The sequence below is a fragment of the Somniosus microcephalus genome, chromosome 19 (assembly GCF_052327205.1).
Source record: "Somniosus microcephalus isolate GS21.2 chromosome 19, FLI_Smic_1.0, whole genome shotgun sequence".
Taxonomy (NCBI): Eukaryota; Metazoa; Chordata; class Chondrichthyes; order Squaliformes; family Somniosidae; genus Somniosus; species Somniosus microcephalus.
The window spans coordinates 78,979,385-79,000,216 of NC_141005.1; the positions used below are offsets into that span (position 1 = coordinate 78,979,385).

Genomic DNA, 20,832 nt, shown 5'->3' on the forward strand with positions numbered 1-20,832 from the left:
GCACCATGCCGCGGTCTGACTGTAGATCCAGTCGGTGCACCGTGCCGCGGTTTGACTGTAGATCCAGTCGGTGCACCGTGCTGCGGTCTGTCTGTAGATCCAGTCGGTGCACCGTGCTGCGGTCTGTCTGTAGATCCAGTCGGTGCACCGTGCTGCGGTCTGTCTGTAGATCCAGTCGCTGCACCATGCCACGGTCTGTCTGTAGATCCAGTCGGTGCACCGTGCCGCGGTCTGTCTGTAGATCCAGTCGGTGCACCGTGCTGCGGTCTGTCTGTAGATCCAGTCGCTGCACCATGCCACGGTCTGTCTGTAGATCCAGTCGGTGCACCGTGCCGCGGTCTGAGATTGTAGATCCAGTCGGTGCACCGTGCCGCAGTCTGACTGTAGATCCAGTCAGTGCACCGTGCCGCGGTCTGTCTGTAGATCCAGTCGGTGCACCGTGCCACGGTCTGTAGATCCAGTCGGTGCACCGTGCCACGGTCTGAGATTGTAGATCCAGTCGGTGCACCGTGCCGCAGTCTGACTGTAGATCCAGTCGGTGCACCGTGCCGCGGTCTGTCTGTAGATCCAGTCGGTGCACCGTGCCGCGGTCTGAGATTGTAGATCCAGTCGGTGCACCGTGCCGCGGTCTGACTAGATCCAGTCGGTGCACCGTGCCGCAGTCTGACTGTAGATCCAATCGGTGCACCGTGCCACGGTCTGACTGTAGATCCAGTCGGTGCACCGTGCCACGGTCTGACTGTAGATCCAGTCGGTGCACCGTGTCGCGGTCTGACTGTAGATCCAGTCGGTGCACCGTGCCACGGTCTGTAGATCCAGTCCGTGCACCATGCCACGGTCTGACTGTAGATCCAGTCGGTGCACCGTGCCGCGGTCTGTCTGTAGATCCCGTCGGTGCACCGTGCCGCGCTCTGTGACTAGATCCAGTCGGTGCACCGTGCCACGGTCTGAATGTAGGTCCAGTCGGTGCACCGTGTCGCGGTCTGACTGTAGATCCAGTCGGTGCACCGTGCCACGGTCTGTAGATCCAGTCGGTGCACCGTGCCACGGTCTGAATGTAGGTCCAGTCGGTGCACCGTGTCGCGGTCTGATTGTAGATCCCATCGGTGCACCGTGCCGTGGTCTGAGACATGCAATTTATTTATTTAATGTATGCAGGCTCAACATATGATTCTAGCCACCATAAAGCATGGTCATCAGTTTGCAAAGCACATAGTGAACCGGATCATTTAGCTAGTGCGCAGGATTAACGCCGTGGGACATGGTTTGTGTTTGACCTCAAGAACATTTGTCGTGGTTGTGAAGATATGATGCACCCTGCGCAGTTCGACTGGTTGAGAAACGCCCAACTATGACGTGACCAATAGGGTCGGAGATAATATAGAAGAAAGACTTGCATTTATACAGCGCCTTTCATGACCTTTGGGGTGTCCCAAAGTGCTTTACAGCCAATGAAATGCTTTTGAAGTCACTTTGAAGAAAACGGAGCATCCAATAAGCACACAGTAAGATCCCGCAAACAGTAATGTGTAAATGACCAGGTAATCCGATTTAGTGATGTTGGTTGAGGGATAATATTGACCAGGAAACCGGGGACAACTGCCCTGCTCTTCAAGTAGTGTCATGGGATCTTTTACGTTCACCTGAGAGGGGAGACGTGGCCTCGGTTTAACCTCTGACAGTGTAGCACTCCCCTCAGTACTGTTCTGAAGTGTCAGCCTGGCTAATGTGCTCAAATATCCGGAGTGGGACTTGAACCCACAACCTTCTGACTCAGAGGCGAGTGTGCTACCAACTGATTCACAGCTGACAGTTATGTGATATGGTGATTTATAGAAGCATCTGCTGCCCACTCCACGCCAGCGAGTTGGTAAGGAAGAGTCAAAGGAATCAGGAAAAGCTGACCATACTGGGTGTCTCGAAGAGAGCCGCGCTGTTGGTGGTTAGAACAAGACAGAGTGAGCTGGCAACATGATTTTGTTGAGAGGTTTTTTTTTGGTAAGTTTACTACTGCATTTGAACGAGGAAGATGTGGAGGAGTTGTGTATGTTACAGAGGACCAGTAACCACAGGAGGAGTAGGGCGCAATGTGCCCATCACAAGACACGTAGTGTGCAGTGGCGTATCCACCAGATCTGTGTGTGGTGAGCGAGCCCAAGAGGGAGCACAGTATTCCGTGAATGAATAGCAGAGCGGAAGAGCATTGGGTGGAGGTGCTTGCTCTTTTGGTGAGCAGGTTATTTTGGGTTTTGACTTTTGGAGCAGTTTTCGTAGGTAGTGAGCGGTTGAGGGTGATGCCCAAGTATACTGAGTTAAGTATCATGTTTGAGGAGTTGACTGTTTAAGGTGATAATGAGTTCACGAGAGGTACAGGCATTGTGGTACTTGGTTGAAGGCATCATTTCAAGCTGTACTCCACCATGAGTTCCACATCTTTAGGCACGGTCATCAGCGTAGATGAATTTCTGTGATCTGGTCACAGGTTATGAAGGAACGGTGCAAGAACTGATCACCGAGGGAGGCCATTAATCTGGCATCTCCATGAGCTGGTGTGATCAGCCATATGTTCTCTGAAATGTCAATCCCCATCAAGCACATAACCCATTGTGGCAGGATTCTCGATATTTTCACCAGAAGACAAGTGTGCCAAACACCATCATAGGCTGCTGTTAGATGGAGGAAAACAATACCAACACATAAGACTGCCCTTTATTCTGGCCGATTCGGTCATCTCACTTAAAAGGACCTCTCCTCGATACTTTTATGAGCTTCGAAGATGGATTACCACTGCGCCAGAACCACATGATTATAACTGACAGCTTTCTAGCCATACAGACCAAGAAAGACCCAGGTTTCATTCTTGCTCTCTGTTTTTACCTATCTCCCCACTGGCTGTTGTGTTGAGGATTGATCAGCCAGCTGGGTCTGGGATTCTTCCCATTCGTTTCCAGATAATCCTGCAAGCCACTGCCTTAATGGGCATCATGGACCAACATTGAGCTCTGTAGCCTGTGTGGTTTTAGTTAAACTCTAGCAGCACCCCAGCACATGCCTGGGGGGTTCCTAAACCTCTCTGGACTTAGGTAAGTGGGTTCTGTCCCTTTGGGTAGAGTGTAGCATTTCAGAGCGGTTGTACTTATGTCAGTTTCTCAGTTGCTTGGCCTAAGACTTGTCAACATGGTGAATTAGGAACACATCTTCAGTTTTTGTTCCTCTCATCATCAACAGAAAACTCAGGAACCAAGATGTGAGCTTGACTTGGCTGGTAGCACTCTGACATCTGAGTCAGACGGCAGTGGGTTTGAGCCCACGCCAGGGTTTGACCACATATCTAGGCTGACACTCTGATGCAATACTGAGGAAGTGAAAGGAAAGAAAGACATTTTATGTAGCATTTTATCACTGGGGGAGACACTAAACTGAGGTCCTGTCTGTCTGTCCAGGCGGATGTTAAAAACTAGCGGGAAGACAGTAGGACTGATATTCCGGAAGGTGAGAGAAGATGGCGGAAGGGCCTTTGTTATCCAAACCTATCCCGGTCTCCCGAGTGTAGAGACTTTCTTACTTAATCTTGACGTGGTTAGTCTTTCAGATTTTTGAAAGTTAGCAGTGTAGGTATCATTTTCAAAGTCACCCCACACCTTGTAGTTGTGTTCAAGGTTTTGCAAGACCTGACGCCAAAGTACTTCAGCTTATTTGTGTTTGTTCAGTGACTGGGTTTTACCCTTTAGTTTGTGCAAAGCCAGAATCCAAGATTTGTGTTTAATATCATGGCTCCTTCCCTGTGATGGATATTTACAAAACCAATCGATGCTGCTTTTCAACATTGCAAGACTTTCAGAGATGTGGAGCTTTAGCAAAAGACATCAATGTGAATGATGCACCAATTGGAAATGTCAACAGCAATTTACTGCAGGCACGAGAATCAATGGCAGTCAGTGATTGCGTACAAGAGAGGTCACGGTGCTGACTGGGGAGAAGGTGTCAGACTCTTCAGGGGCAGGAACTGCCCCTTCCAGCATTAATCGCTATCCTGGTAAAGATAAAGGTCAAGTCTGGTACCACCCGACCCTATTGCTAGGCAAGTGACTAAGCTATGTAAGTGGTTGACCAACCCTACAGCAGTATTATCACTCCACACAGTGACGGGCACAGACTTGTACCCTGATTAAACCAGTTGTTTTTGCAAAGAAAATGAGTGGGGTTGTAATCCCAATCAGTCATAACGGCACAGAAGGAGGCCATTCGGCCCATCAAGTCTGTGCCGGCTCTCTGTAGAGCAATCCAGTCAGTCCCATTCTCTCGCTCTATCCCCGTAGCCCTGCAAGTTTATTTCCCTCAAGTGCCTATCCAGTCTCCCCTTGAAAACATTGAGTGTCTCCGCTTCCACCACTTCCGTCGGCAGCGAGTTCCCGGTCCTCACTACTCGCTGCGTAAAAAAGGTTTCCCTCACATCCCCCCTGTATCTCTTGCCCAAAACCTTTAAATCTGTGTCCCCTCGTCGTTGTACCATCAACTAGTGGGAACAGCCTTTCCCCGTCTAGCCTATCCAAACCCGTCATAATCTTGTACACCTCTATCAAATCACCCCTCAACCTCCTTTGCTCTAATGAAAACATATCCAGCTTCTCCAACCTGTCCTTGTAGCTAAGATCCCCCATCCCTGGAACCATTCTGGTAAATCTCCTCTGCACCCTCTTAAGGGCCTTCACAATATTCCTAAAGTGTGGTGACCAGAACTGGAAGCAATACCCCATTTGTGGCCTAACCAGCATTTTATAAAGGTTCAGCATAACTTCTCTACTTTTGTACTCGATATCTTTATTTATGAAACCCAAGATCCCATATGCTTTGCTAACCGCTCTCTCAATATGTCCCGCCACCTTCAGGGACCTATGCACATTAACTCCCAGGTCCCTCCGTCCCTGCACACTCTTTAAAACTGTGCCATTAAGTGTACAGGAAACTCTCGTTTAAACGGCACCTAAATATCTGGAATTCTCTATTAACCGGCAAAATTCATACTCCGAAAACAACACCTCAATAACCGGCAATGTTGCCGAGAGTCTCCCGCGGTGGCCGAGTTAGTCAGTGGGGGTAGTTCTCCAAACTGCCACTACTCGGCTTCTTGGCGCTGTCGGAAGTCATTAGAGAGTTATGGATTACCCTCAACTGGCAGTACTGTACTTAAACAAGCATCTTCCACCATCCATTTAACACAACACTCTGTAGGTGAGTACCCAATTACTGTATACTGCACATTTCTTGATTTTGTTATTTTTGTTTGTTAAAAATAGCCTCGGTAGATAACCCTCTCCGTCATCCGGAATTTTTAATCAACCGGCAACATCCCGGTCCCGTCAGTGCCGGATACCAGAGAGTTTCCTGTATATTGCCTCTCCCTGTTCCTTCTGCCAAAATGCATCACCTCGCACTTCTCTGTATTAAATTCCATCTACCACTTGTCTGCCCATTCTGCTAGTCTTTCTATGTCCTGTTGCAGTCGATTGGGATCATCCTCGCTGTTTGCCACACCTCCAAGTTTGGTGTCATCGGCAAATTTAGAAATTCTACTTTGTATTCCAATATCCAGGTCATTATCAAAAAAAGCAGTGGCCCCAGCACTGACCCTTGGGGAACACCACTGTCTACCATCCTCCAGTCTGAAAAACAGCCATTTACCACAAATTGCTGTTTTCTGTCCTTAAGCCAATTCCTTATCCAAGCTGCCACTGACCCACCTATTCCATGAGTCTCAATTTTGTTAAACAGCCTTCAATGTGGTACTTTGTCAAATGCCTTCCTAAAGTCTATGTAGACAACATCCATTGCATTCCCTTCATCGATCCTCCCTGTTACTTCATCAAAAAATTCATTAGATTAGTCAAACATGATCTGCCTTTTACAAATCCATGTTGGCTCTCCTTAATTAACTTAAACCTCTCCAAGTGCCCGTTAATATTTTCCTTGATTATTGTTTCTAAAACTTTACCCATCACTGATGTTAAACTGACCGGCCTGTAGTTACTAGGATTGTCTTTACACCCTTTCTTGAACAATGGTGTCACATTTGCCACTTTCCAATCCTCAGGCACCTCCCCCGCATCTAGGGAAGATTGGAAAATTATGGTAAGCCCTTCCGCTATCTCCTCCAATTCCCTTCACAACCTGGGATGCAAGCCACCTGGACCAGGCGACTTGTCCACTCTAAGCATACCCAGCCTTTCTAGTACATCCTGTCTACCAATTTTCACCCCTTCCATTGCTTTTACCTTTTCCACTTCTACCGATATTTTGTCAGCATCCACCTCCTTTGCACTGCTACTGACCATCAATATGTAAATTTACACTGCCGGGGAAACACTTACTTTGACCAGTGCCATTTGCCATGCAAATAAACAACCCATTGATTGGGAAAGTTTGAGACAGTCTCTTAGGCCAGTGACTTTGGTCAGCAAACCCCCGCAGTGCGGAGAGGTATGATGTGGGTGACTTGTGCCTACCGATGTTCTGTAACTTTGAAAGCGGATTTCAGTTTGTTTGCACACTCGTGGTGAAGGTCCCTTTGTTACTATGTAGTAATTAGTGAGCGAGCCTGCACTATCCATGTTAGAATAGTCAACATCCAAGGGCAAGTGTGAAGAGGGATGTTAATAATCACGAAGAGTATCAGAAATTGCAAACCCCAGACGGGAGACAGTGGGGGGGGGAATTAAACTTGCAGCCGCCTGTTCTGCACCTGTGAATTGGCATTAGGCCAATTTCACATCCTGAGCTGTCACACCAATCTGGACTAGAAGTGCCCCTGATGCCATATTGGCTGGGACGGCTGTTAGTCGCCCAAGACTGCCGCCTGAAGTTGGCTTTGGGCATCTTAAATATGCAAATTGAGATCCTGCGCCAGCTGTGGGGCCTAAAACTCAGGTACAAATGGACTGAGTTTGCACCACAGCTCCTCCGTCTAGTTGTACCTAGTCTTGAGCCCTAACCAGTGGTCTTCACGGGGACAGCTGGGGGCCGCTCAGAAATAGCAACCAGTCTGAGGTGTATGTGCTCCGTGGCTTGCAGAAACATAAGAACATAAGAAATAGGAGCAGGAGTAGGCCAATCGGCCCCTCGAGCCTGCTCCGCCATTCAATAAGATCATGGCTGATCTGATCCTAACTGCCAATCCACTATCACAGAACCATCTCCTGAATCTAACAGAATTAGACACACGAAATAGGAGCAGGATCAGGCTACACGGCCCCTGGGCCCGCTCCGCTACCCACAGGGCCATGACCGATCCGAACCTAGACTCATGTCCAAATTCCTGCCCGCTCCCCGTAACCCTTAATTCCCTTTACTTCTAGGAAACTGTCTATTTCTGTTTTAAATTTATGTAATGATGTAGCTTCTACAGTTTTTTGGGGCAGCATATTCCATGGACCTACCACCCTCTGAGTGAAGTAGTTCCTCCTCATCTCAGTTTTGAAAGAGCAGCCCCTTATTCTAAGACTATGCCCCCTAGTTCTAGTTTCACCCATCATCAGGAACATCTTCCCCGCATCCACCCAATCCAACCCCTTCACAATCTTATATGTTTCAATAAGATCGCCTCTCATTCTTCTGAACTCCAATGAGTAGAGTCCCAATCTACTCAACCTCTCCTCATATGTCCATCCCCTCATCCCCGGGATTAACCGAGTGAACCTTCTTTGTACTGACTCGAGAGCAAGTATGTCCTTTCTTAAGTATGGACACCAAAACTGTACGCAGTACTCCAGGTGCGGTCTCACCAATACCTTGTACAACTGAAGCAATACCTCCCTATTTTTATATTCTATCCCCCTAGCAATGAAAGCCAACATTCCATTGGCCTTCTTAATCACTTGCTGCACCTGCATACTAACCTTTTGAGTTTCGTGCACCAGGACCCCTTTGTACTTCAGTACTTTCCAGTTTCTTGCCATTAAGATAATAACTTGCTCTACGATTTTTCCTGCCAAAGTGCATAACCTCACACTTTCCAGTATTGTATTCCATCTGCCAAATCTCTGCCCACTTACTTAGCCTGTCTATGTCCCCTTGAAGGTTTTTTTATGTCCTCCTCACTCACTACTTTCCCCCCCCATCTTAGTATCATCTGCAAACTTTGATATAGAAACATAGAAGATAGGAGCAGGAGTAGGCCATTCGGCCCTTCGAGCCTGCTCCGCCATTCAATGTGATCATGGCTGATCATCCAAACTCAGTACCCTGTCCCCGCCTTTTCCCCATATCCCTTGATCCCTTCAGCCTCAAGAAACATATCCAACTCTTTCTTGAATATATTTAATGAACTGGCCTCCACCGCCCTCTGTGGCAGAGAATTCCACAGGTTCACCACTCTCTGGGTGAAGAAATTCCTCCTCATTTCAGTCCTAAATGGCTTACCCCTTATCCTTAGACTGTGACCCCTGGTTCTGGACTCCCCGGCCATCAGAAACATCCTTCCTGCATCTAGTCTGTCCAGACCTGACAGAACTTTATAGGTCTCGATGAGATCCCCCCTCAATCTTCTAAACTCCAGTGAGTATAAGCCCAATCGACACAATCTCTCCTCGTACGTCATTCCTGCCATCCCAGGTATCAGCCTGGTGAATCTTCGCTGCACTCCCTCCATGGCAAGAACGTCCTTCCTCAGGTATGGTGACCAAAACTGCACACAATACTCAAGGTGCGGTCTCACCAAGGCCCTGTACAACTGTAGCAAGACATCCTTGTTCCTGTACTCGAACCCTCTTGCTACGAAGGCCAACATACCATTTGCCGCCTTAACCGCCTGCTGCACCTGCATGCCTACCTTCAGCGACTGGTGCACAAGGACACCCAGGTCTCTTTGCACTTCCCCTTCTCCCAATCTATTGCCATTCAAATAATAATCTGCCTTCCTGTTTTTGCCACCAAAGTGGATAACCTCACATTTATCCACATTATAGTGCATTTGCCATGTTTCTGTCCAATCACCCAACCTGTCCAAATCGTACTGGATTTTCCCGACATCCTCCTCGCAGCTTACCCTCCCGCCCAGCTTTGTGTCGTCTGCAAATTTGGAGATATTACATCCAATTCCCTCATCCAGATCATTAATATGTTACACTCGGTCCCCTCCTCCAAATCGTTAATATAGATTGTAAAGAGTTGGGGACCCAGCACTGACCCCTGCGGAACACCACTAGTTACTGATTGCCAGTCTGAGAATGAACCATTTATCCCAACTCTCTGCCTTCTGTTAGATAGCCAATCCTCTATCCATGCCAGAATATTACCCCCAATCCCGTGATTTTTTATCTTAAGCAATAATCTTTTGTGTGGCACCTTGTCAAATGCCTTTTGGAAGTCTAAATACACTACGTCCACTGGTTCCCCTTTATCCACCCTATATGTTACTTCCTCAAAGAACTCCAGCAAATTTGTCAAACATGACTTCCCCTTCATAAAACCATGCTGACTTTGTCCTATTAAATTATGATTATCCAAATGTCCTGTTACTGTCTCCTTAATAATGGACTCCAAAATTTTACCTACCACAGATGTTAGGCTAACCGGTCTATAGTTTCCAGCCTTCTGTCTACTGCCCTTTTTAAATAAGGGTGTTACATTAGCAGTTTTCCAGTCTGCCGGGACCATTGCCGAGTCCAGGGAGTTTTGGAAAATTATTACCAATGCATCCACAATCCCTACCGCCACTTCCCTCAAGACCCTAGGATGTAAGCCATCAGGTCCAGGTGATTTATCCGCCTTGAGTCCCATTATTTTACCGAGTACCACTTCCTTAGTGATTTTGATCGTGTTTAGCTCCTCCCCCCCCCCCTTTAGCCCCCTGTTTGTCCAGTGTTGGGATATTCTTAGTGTCTTCTACTGTAAAGACTGATGTAAAATATTCATTCAGTGTTTTTGCCATCTCCATATTTCCCACCATTAATTTCCCGGTCTCATCCTCTAAGGGACCAACATTTACTTTAGCCACCCTTTTTCTTTTTATATTACTATCTGTTTTTATATTTTTTGCTAATTTACTTTCATAATCTATCTTCCCTTTCTTAATCAATCTTTTTGTTATTTTTTGCGGTCTTTTAAAGTTTTCCCAATCCTCTATCCTCCCACTAGATTTGGCTACCTTATATGCCCTTGTTTTTAGTCGAATACTATCCTTAATTTCTTTACTTAGCCACGGATGGCTGTCTTTTCTTTTACACCCTTTTCTTCTCAGTGGAATATATATTTTTTGGAAGTTGTAAAATAACTCCTTACATGTACACCACTGATCATGTATCATCTTACCCTTTAATCTATTTTCCCAATCCACTCTACTCAATTCCGCTCTCATACCTTCATAGTCTCCTTTATTCAAGCTTAGCACGCTTGTTTGAGATCCAACCTTCTCACCCTCTAATTGAATATGGAATTCAACCATGTTATGGTCACTCATTCCAAGGGGATCCTTTACTAGGACATTTTTAATTAATCCTGTCTCGTTACACAGGACCAGATCTAAGGTTGCCTGCCCCCTGGTCGGTTCAGTTACATACTGCTCAAGAAACCCATCCCTAATACACTCAATGAACTCATCTTCAAGGCAGCCCTGCCCAATTTGATTTGTCCAATTAATATGATAGTTAAAATCCCCCATAATTATAGATGTTCCCTTATTACAAGCCTCAACTATTTCCTGATTGATACTCCGTCCAACAGAGTTGCCACAGTTCGGAGGCCTATAGACTACACCCACTAGTGTTTTTTTCCCCTTATTATTCCTTACCTCCACCCAAACTGTTTCATTGTCCTGATCTTTTGACCCAATATCATTTCTCTGTATTACAGTGATTCCTTCCTTTATTAACATAGCCACCCCACCTCCCCTTCCTTCCCGCCTGTCCTTCCTGATCGTTAAATAACCTGGTATGTTTAATTCCCAGGCATTGTCACCCTGCAGCCATGTTTCTGTAATGGCCACAAGATCATACCCATATGTAGTTATTTGTGCCATTAACTCATCTATTTTGTTACGAATGCTATGTGCATTCAGATAGAGAACTTTCAAAGATGTTTTGTGACACTTAGTTCCTGCTTTAACAGCTAGCATTAACTCATTTTAGCCCAGTGTGCTCTGTGACCAGCAAGAAACAATTTGAAAATAATCCATCAGACAAAAATGCTTCATTTTGTACCTGTCTGCAAGTTCTCAATGTACCCAAAGCCCTAAATCTCTTTGTTCATCTACCACCCTCTCAGTCTTTCCATATACTCCATCTGCCATTCTTCTATCTAAAGTGTACTATATCACACTTTATTACAATGAACTGTAACTGACACTGTTGTTGATGACTATCAACATCCTGGGGGTCACCATTGACCAGAAACTTAACTGGACCAGCCACATAAATACTGTGACAACAAGAGCAGGTCAGAGGCTGGGTATTCTGCGGTGAGTGTCTCACCTCCTGACTCCCCAAAGCCTTTCCACCATCTACAAGGCACAAGTCAGGAGTGTGATGGATTACTCTCCACTTGCCTGGATGCCAGCACTCAAGAAGCTCGACACCATCGAGGACAAAGCAGCCCACTTGATTGGCACCCCATCAACCACCTTAAACATTCACTCCCTCCACCACCGGCGCACTGTGGCTGCAGTGTGTACCATCTACAAGATGCATTGCAGCAACTCGCCAAGGCTTTTTCAGCAGCACCTCCCAAACCCGCGACCTCTTCCACCTAGAAGGACAAGGGCAGCAGGCGCATGGGAGCACCACCACCTCCAAGTTCCCCTCCAAGTCACACACCATCCTGACTTAGAAGTATATCGCCGTTCCTTCATCGTCGCTGGGTCAAAATCCTGGAACTCCCTCCCTAACAACACTGTGGGAGTAGCTTCACCACACGGACTGCAGCGGTTCAAGAAGACGGCTCACCACCACCTTCTCAAGGGATGGGCAATAAATGCTGGCCTTGCCAGCGACGCCCACATCCCATAAATGAATAAAAAAAAGATAGACTTGCATTTCTCCAGCGCCTTTCACAGCCTCAAGACGTTCCAAAGTGCTTCACAGCCAATGAAGTACCTTTGAAGTGTTTTCACTGTTATAATGTAAGAAACGAGGCAGCCAATTTGTGCACAGCAAGGCCCCACAAACACCAGTGTGACCAGATAATCTTTTTGTGATGTAGGTTGAGGAATAAATATTGGCCAGGACACCAGGGAGAACTCCCCTGCTCTTTGAATAGTGTCATGGGATCTTTTACATTCACTTGAGAGGGCAGATGGGGCCTCGACTTAACGTCTCATCTGAATACCGGCACCTCTGACAGTGCAGCTCTCCCTCAGCACTGCACTGGAGGGCCAGCCTGGATTTTGTGCTCAAGTCTCTGGAGTGGAACTTGAACGAGAGTGCTGCCACTGAGCCAAGGCTGACTTTACTGTGACATTCAGTATTTAAGTATCCTTTTAGTGTGTTTTGGTATCTCTGCTTTGTATCCTTTCTTCACACCGTGTTTTCCTTTTTTATAGATATATAAAGCAGCATAGTGGCGAGAGTCTGCAGCAAAAAATTATCTTGGGGGAAACTTGAAATTGATTGCCCTCGAGCAAGTTGTCAGTCGTTGTAATACAATTTTGTTGTGTCTCCCTCTCTAGGACATCAATGAAATGGTGAGCACAGAACGGCCAGACTGGCAGAGCCTCATGCAGTATGTGACCGCTATATACAAGTACTTTGAAACTTGACATCTCCCTCCTCTGACCAATACAGACATTGTTTGCAGAGCAATTGCTGGTTTTGGGAGGAAGTATTGATACTGCCCTTCATGTTACAACTCTGTGCTGAAACACACTGCCTCACCCCAGCAACTTGTGATCTCCAGAATAGCATCACTTTGAAAAAGAAGAACTTTCTCCTGTTTCAATCATTCATCCGTCCAGTAAATAGATGTGCAGCTGAGCGATATGAATGCTGTTCGAGCTCCACCTGTAACTGCTGCTGCTGTGTTTCTGCAATGGTGAACTGGTCAATGACACATCTTCCAATAGCAGAGAACTGAAGTATCAGTCCAAGCTAACCTTCAAAGACTTTGTCGCCCGCTCTGAGAGGAAAGATAAAGCATATTTGAGAAAGTAAGGCACCGCGTTTACAGGCGCTCACCCTAGTGTAGTTCACCCTCTAACTACACGGGAGGATCCACGGTGTCAGCCTTTAGAAATGGCCATTTCCATTATAAAGCCTTCAGCTGTTAGTAAAATCTCGAATGATGGCCGTGGGATTGCCAAGATAAACCATGTGGAGAGGGGCTGTAGGACTGAGTGTACAACACTTGTACCATTAGTACTCGACCCTGAGGCCAGCTCCCTGGATAGTCCACCAGCTTTCTGTCAAATCATTGCTCATGGTCCTTAGTTTATAGAAAGGCCTTCCCCAAAGGATCAGGTGGTACGATGAGTTGAAGAATTGTTCTTTTCCCCCTTGGGACTTGAGGTTGAATCAAACCCAGACTGATGAGGTGAAGTATCCTGTGTCAAAAACCAAGTGTCCTTATAACTGCCCATATTTAGAATATAAACCAGTTACAAAGAATGATCAACTTTTATTTCTGTTCATTGTGAGTTTTTTTTAATTTTTTTAAAACAGTGAGTATTGATATCATGAACAGCCTCTAGCCATTGCAAATCTATTTGAATACACACACAAAATCTGTATGAGCTGGTTAGGGATTAACAAGTTCTTCAGTTTGAGCTGTACCTGTTAGTACAGCGTCCTCACAATGTGTCAGCTTCTACAGCTACTCTAAAGCAGTCCTCCAGTGTGATCCTGCACCACTCAGTTTAAAATGCAGTCTGTAAAACAAGCTTGTTACTTCTTTATGAAAATTTGATTTTTAAACTATTCCATTGTTAACATTCACTCTCTGCAGGCTGTCAGGATCCGTTCCTGGTGAGCACAAGTCAAAAGCACAAACTGCCCATAACTTGGCCTTAAATTGGTAACCTCGCTCACATGATGGCTGGTGTGGGAAATGGAAAAACATTGCACCATGCAAGTTCTTGGGTCAGACCTGAGGCACATACTTGGAACAGTGTAAAGAAAGATTTACACTGCATCTAACCCGTGCTGTACCTGCCCCGGGGAGAGTTTGATGGGACAGTGTAGAGGGAGCTTTACTCTGTATCTAACCCGTGCTGTACCTGCCCCGGGGAGAGTTTGATGAGACAGTGTAGAGGGAGCTTTACTCTGTATCTAACCCGTGCTGTACCTGCCCTGGGAGTGTTTGATGGGACAGTGTAGAGGGAGCTTTACTCTGTATCTAACCCGTGCTGTATCTGCCCTGGGAGTGTTTGATGGGACAGTGTAGAGGGAGCTTTACTCTGTATCTAACCCGTGCTGTACCTGCCCTGGGAGTGTTTGATGGGACAGTGTAGAGGGAGCTTTACTCTGTATCTAACCCGTGCTGTACCTGTCCTGGGAGTGTTTGATGGGACAGTGTAGAGGGAGCTTTACTCTGTATCTAACCCGTGCTGTACCTGCCCTGGGAGTGTTTGATGGGACAGTGCAGAGGGAGCTTTACTCTGTCTCTAACCTATATAATATCTGCTCTGGGAGTGTTTGAAGGGACAGTGTAGAGGGAGCTTTACTCTGTATCTAACCTGTATAATATCTGCCCTGGGAGTGTTTGATGGGACAGTGTAGAGGGAGCTTTACTCTGTATCTAACCCGTGCTGTATCTGCCCTGGGAGTGTTTGATGGGACAGTGTAGAGGGAGCTTTACTCTGTATCTAACCTGTACAATATCTGCCCTGGGAGTGTTTGAAGGGACAGTGTAGATGGAGCTTTACTCTGTATCTAACCCGTGCTGTACCTGCCCTGGGAGTGTTTGAAGGGACAGTGTAGATGGAGCTTTACTCTGTATCTAACCCGTGCTGTACCTGCCCTGGGAGTGTTTGATGGGACAGTGCAGAGGGAGCTTTACTCTGTATCTAACCCGTGCTGTACCTGCCCTGGGAGTGTTTGATGGGACAGTGTAGAGGGAGCTTTACTCTGTATCGACCCTGTGCTGTACCTGCCCTGGGAGTGTTTGATGGGACAGTGTAGAGGGAGCTTTACTCTGTATCTAACCCGTGCTGCACCTGCCCTGGGAGTGTTTGATGGGACAGTGTAGAGGGAGCTTTACTCTGTATCCAACCCATGCTGTACCTGCCCTGGGAGTGTTTGATGGGACAGTGTAGAGGGAGCTTTACTCTGTATCTAACCCATGCTGTACCTGCCCTGGGAGTGTTTGATGGGACAGTGTAGAGGGAGCTTTACTCTGTATTGACCCTGTGCTGTACCTGCCCTGGGAGTGTTTGATGGGACAGTGTAGAGGGAGCTTTACTCTGTATCCAACCCATGCTGTACCTGCCCTGGGAGTGTTTGATGGGACATGTGAGCTGGGTAGGCCTCTACTGTAGAACTTTTAACATGTTCGACAAAAGGCAGGAATTCATCAAGGAGTTCAGAGGGAATAAAGCACAGGGCCAGATCTTAAAGAATTTTAACTCTTATCTGGTCCTCTCAGTTTGAGTGCTGCCTTGTTATTGTTACAATGTGTTAGTTATAGTGATTAAATTGCAATTTGAATGCTGAAAATACACTGCAGGGTCCATCAGTATCAGAAAGGAGAAAGACAGGTTAATGTTTCAGTTACTCGTCCTCCATTCTGACGAACGTCCTCAGCCGAAAACTTTACCTGTCCTTTCAGATGCTGCTGTGTGTTTTCAGCATTTCCTGATTCGTTGTTTGGATATTAATTATTCTATAAATAAACTGCCAGATTGCCCCATGTGACTGGTGGAGTGTCCGAATGGTCCTCTACCAGATTGTTCCATGTGACTGGTGGAGTGTCCGAATGGACCTCTACCAGATTGCCCCATGTGACTGGTGGAGTGTCCGAATGGTCCTCTACCAGATTGCCCCATGTGACTGGTGGAGTATCCGAATGGTCCTCTACCAGATTGCCCCATGTGACTGGTGTTGTGTCCGACTGGTCCTCTACCAGATTGCCTCGTGACTGGTGTTGTGTCCGAATGGTCCTCTACCAGATTGTCCCATGTGACTGGTGTTGTGTCCGAATGGTCCTCTACCAGATTGTCCCATGTGACTGGTGTTGTGTCCGAATGGTCCTCTACCAGATTGTCCCATGTGACTGGTGGAGTGTCCGACTGGTCCTCTACCAGATTGCCCCATGTGACTGGTGGAGTGTCCGAATGGTCCTCTACCAGATTGCCCCATGTGACTGGTGGAGTGTCCGAATGGTCCTCTACCAGATTGTCCCATGTGACTGGTGGAGTGTCCGAATGGTCCTCTACCAGATTGCCCCATGTGACTGGTGTTGTGTCCGAATGGACCTCTACCAGATTGTCCCATGTGACTGTGGAGTGTCCGACTGGTCCTCTACCAGATTGCCCCATGTGACTGGTGGAGTGTCCGAATGGTCCTCTACCAGATTGCCCCATGTGACTGGTGTTGTGTCCGAATGGTCCTCTACCAGATTGCCCCATGTGACTGGTGGAGTGTCCGAATGGTCCTCTACCAGATTACCCCATGTGACTGGTGTTGTGTCCGAATGGTCCTCTACCAGATTGTCCCATGTGACTGGTGGAGTGTCCGAATGGTCCTCTACCAGATTGTCCCATGTGACTGGTGGAGTGTCCGAATGGTCCTCTACCAGATTGCCCCATGTGACTGGTGGAGTGTCCGAATGGTCCTCTACCAGATTGTCCCATGTGACTGGTGGAGTGTCCGAATGGTCCTCTACCAGATTGCCCCATGTGACTGGTGGAGTGTCCGAATGGTCCTCTACCAGATTACCCCATGTGACTGGTGGAGTGTCCGAATGGTCCTCTACCAGATTACCCCATGTGACTGGTGGAGTGTCCTGATGGATGTCTACCACTTCACCGCACATCTTTACTTCATCAGTGGTGAGTATTAGTGTAGCTCCCTCGCACCATCATGTTCAGTCACTCTCCCAGTCAGTGTTTTTCATCTCTTCAGCACTCACTTAATGAATAATATTTTAAAAATCTAGTTGGGAAGTAAGTCACTAACTGAGCATGTTCTCTACTTAGAAGTCTTGGGCAGGCCAGTTTACATTAAACTCATCATTGCTAATAGCTCTCACTGCTGTCCAGTCTGCAGTAAGAGACTGCCCTTTACATTAATCAGCTGGCTTCTAACCGCCTGTGTGATTTCTTTTAAAATGGGCTGATGGTTGATGCTTTTTATTATATACTCCATTTGCTGCTGACTATACATTTATTGCCCCCTCTAGTTGCTGTGTGGAAGTTCACTGTGTGCTTGATCTCTCTGAGGCAGTGTATGATGGTCTGACTGACGATCACATCTCCATGTTACATTAAATGGCCTTATCCCATTGCAAGGTGCCTAAGCTATGCGCATGTCCTTTTCATTATCGTCGTTACACCTGTAGTGTTTCACAATTCGGGTTGTGACGAGTAACATGGTGTGAAGCCTGAACTCCCAGCAATGCATCCGTCCTTCATTATGTGTATGTTTTGTGTTCAGTGATGGCTGTTCTCGATCTAAATCAGTAATCTTGTGGTTTCCGATTGACACAGGTTCTATATTACTGAATGTATAATAGCGGAGCTCTGCTCATTATTCATGGTCTTGGACGTTATTTGTGTTATTTACATGGTATCAGTAGTGTGTGCCTTATAGGCACAGCATGCTTAGTATAAAATCATGTATTTTGTTTCCATACATTTGTTTAGTATTTCTGTTACATTTGTTTATCACAGTCGCCTGTGGAATGTGACAGTATCCAGTCCAGGCTTTCGATTCACTGAGCAACACAGGCCGTTTTCTGGGCTCTTTTGCTGCACAAACCAGAATTTTATAACCGGAAGTATAACATTGGGAGGTCAGAGTATTCCACAGCCGGTGTGAGGAATGGTGTGTTTAAAGTCCAATTTTCTTTGCATTCAGTAATTAAAATGTTTTGCTTTTAGCATCCAGTTTGGTGGTCGTAAGATTGCGTCCGGTTTAGGTCAGAACAAGGGACCAACCCCCCACCCCTGGATTAAGTCATGCACTAGGTGTCATAAATTTACCCTTTGGATAATTCATTGGGTGTTTAATCTCACTCGAGTAATCTGAGGGTTGCTGCAGGTTCCTTGTAGCAGCCTGAGAAGGGATGCCTACTCCAGCTACTTACCTGCTGTAGGTACAACTCCACCCACCACAACATTGTAACCTGGGTAAACAACGCGCTCGATAGGTGGGGGTCAGGATCCCGTACCTCACATCAGCTGGGGCAACATGGACAATACGACATCCCTTCTCTATTTCTACTTCATTTATTCCTTTTTCCATCCCTTTTTGGTAATAATGAAGCCAACATTAGCAACAGTGCCTGAACAAGGCCATTGTCTGTCTACTTTATTCTCTGACCACTGTTGTAATGTGCCTGTACCACAGCACTGCCTACGTGGCACTTCACTGGAAGCATGTCTACCCTTTAAGAACACTTGTCACTTGCATTTTCTGTAAATTTCCAAACCTGTTTAACACTCCTTACCTTCAGTGTGTCTTGTAGAGAAGGTGCACGGTGGGACTGAATGGTTTACAGGACAGTAACTCACTCGAGTTCAGTTCAATGTGACTTTGGCTGTCATTTCTCTGATTTGCTGTGTTATACAATATATGCATTACAGATCAGACAATGGGCACAAACACTCGCACTGTGAAGCTGGGCTAGGACCATTGGCTCCCAACATGTAGCCGGTGGCAACACCAGAGATATATGCCAGCTTTGCCAAGGCCAGCAATTGGTAAGACTCTAAACTGCTCACTCTGGCCCTTTCTCCGCCTCTGTCTCACTCTCACAGCCTCTCATATATTCTCGTCCTCTGCCTGCTCCTCTCTATCACCCCCTCCCTCGCCTGATCACTTTCCCCTCCCCCTCTCTATTCCCCCACATTCTTCCTCTTTATCTCTTCCCCTATCTCTTCTCTCTTTCTCTCTCTCTCTTTTCCCTCCCCCTTTCTTGCTCTGTCTCTCTCTCTCTCTCTCTCTCTCTCTCTCAATCCCCCCCCCCCCCCCCCCCCCAGACAGACTTGGGACACGGAGTCTGGTCTTATGGACCATGCTGTGAGTGTAAGTTGTGTGTTGGGCGGTCCTGTGACCACAGGTTTGTGAAACAAGCCTCCTCAGCACTTGTCTCACCGGAACAGGTTGTTATTAACCCGTGACGTGGCTGGGCCAGTGAATCCAGTGGGGAGACACCATAGTCAGAGAGTGAGAGCAGCAGCCCTGCTGTCCTGGTGACCAGTCACAGTGACTCTGGTAACGAATCAGAAACTTCAGTTTGTTTTATTTAAAGACTTTTAGCAGGTCTTGCTAAATCTGTCATTTCCTTTGGTGCTGCCTCCCGGGGTGTGTGCGATTGGCCACCCTACTAGCACAATGTTAAAGAGTTCACTAACTCTCAACAAGGTGCTCTAGGTCATGTTGCGTTATTTACCTCTCTGTGCTCTCCCTCCTGGGGACTATCTCAAGCACCTAAACCCCTCTCTTGGCCTCTCTGCTCCCATGACAGCATCTTTTCATCCACAGTTCTGAGTAATAATGTGCCACTGGGGCTGTAACTTCCTGTGTCAATCCCTTTCCCCACCACTTCATTCTTCCCCACATGATTAGCCCCTTTCCCCACAGACCTGTGTAGCTCAGTGACTCTGCCTGCTCCCCAGCAGCTCCTGTGCTTGACCCAGCACCGGCTGAGACCAACTTTTCTGGAACTGAATGTAAGGACTGTGTGGAAGGTTGCACTGGTTCCTGTCTCAGTAATGGTGAGCTTTGGATGGTTACTTTACAGAAGGGTGCCAATAGTTTTGTAGTGATTGCTGCCTCGAGAGATGGATATAAGTCGAATATTGTTTGTAAATCTCTGACTATTCTCACTGTTCCAACCCACACTTACCAACAGGGTACAAAAACCAAGCCATGAACCGTGCTGTCCCAGCAAGATGTTTATACAGCACACGTTGAAAAATTAAAGTGATGTGGTTCCTGTAGCACATTCCCTAATATAGCAGTTGTTTCTATATCCCAGTCCTCCCAAAAAGGAAGGAAAAATGCCCCCTTTCCTGACAATGTTGGTGTGTTACAAACAGTGGGTATAAGAGGAGCAAACACACAGCAGGGCTGGCAGTGGAAGAGGCAGGTTAACCTGTGCGGGGGAGATCCTTTGTTACAGGGTTTGTACCCAAGATGTTGACCTGCCTTTTCTCTCTTCGCTTCTATTGTGTATTTTCATCAGTTTGTTTTTATTTGAGATTCCCAGCCCTTGTTTTTTCCTCGTACACTGGCATATGAAGTGTGGATGCTGGTGAAACACATTCATCACTCTCATTACTGAAGTCACTCAGAGCAGCCTGTGCAAGTCCGTGTGTTCAGTGAGACGAGCACCATCTAGATGTTTGGAAACCTGTTTATTGGAGAATGTATTTATAATCTTGCGTATCTTGCCTTTATTTGTTTTGCAAATTTCAAATAGTTTTTTATGTAAACATAAATTGGAGAGCACTAAACCACCGATATAAAATGAATCATTTTCAAGTATTGCAGTGTGTTATTTACATCTAGGCTATACATTTACATTTTATATTTTTCATCTATCTTTGGCCCCAGTTTCCTCCCTGTTTAGCCAGAAATCCTTCGGTTCACAAAGGAATATTTTTAAACTCTGCTGCTGAAAAGTAGTTGGGGCCCACACATTCCTACTCCTTTGCAATTTTTGGTGTTTGATACCAAGGAGTGTTTC

The 20,832-nt window shown here is 46.6% G+C and overlaps 1 protein-coding gene across 8 annotated transcripts in view; it reads left to right on the forward strand.

Moving 5' to 3' along the window:
- The window catches only part of specc1la (sperm antigen with calponin homology and coiled-coil domains 1-like a), a 285,961-nt gene extending 265,331 nt beyond the window's left edge, over positions 1-20,630 (forward strand). For all 8 annotated transcript variants that reach the window (XM_085962090.1, XM_085962091.1, XM_085962094.1 and 5 more), the window contains exon 13: positions 12,656-20,630. In XM_085962090.1, coding sequence (XP_085818216.1) covers positions 12,656-12,745 — 90 coding nt within the window. In that variant the 3' untranslated portion in view covers positions 12,746-20,630. The remainder of the gene's footprint in view (positions 1-12,655) is intronic.
- Positions 20,631-20,832: the final 202 nt, after the last annotated feature.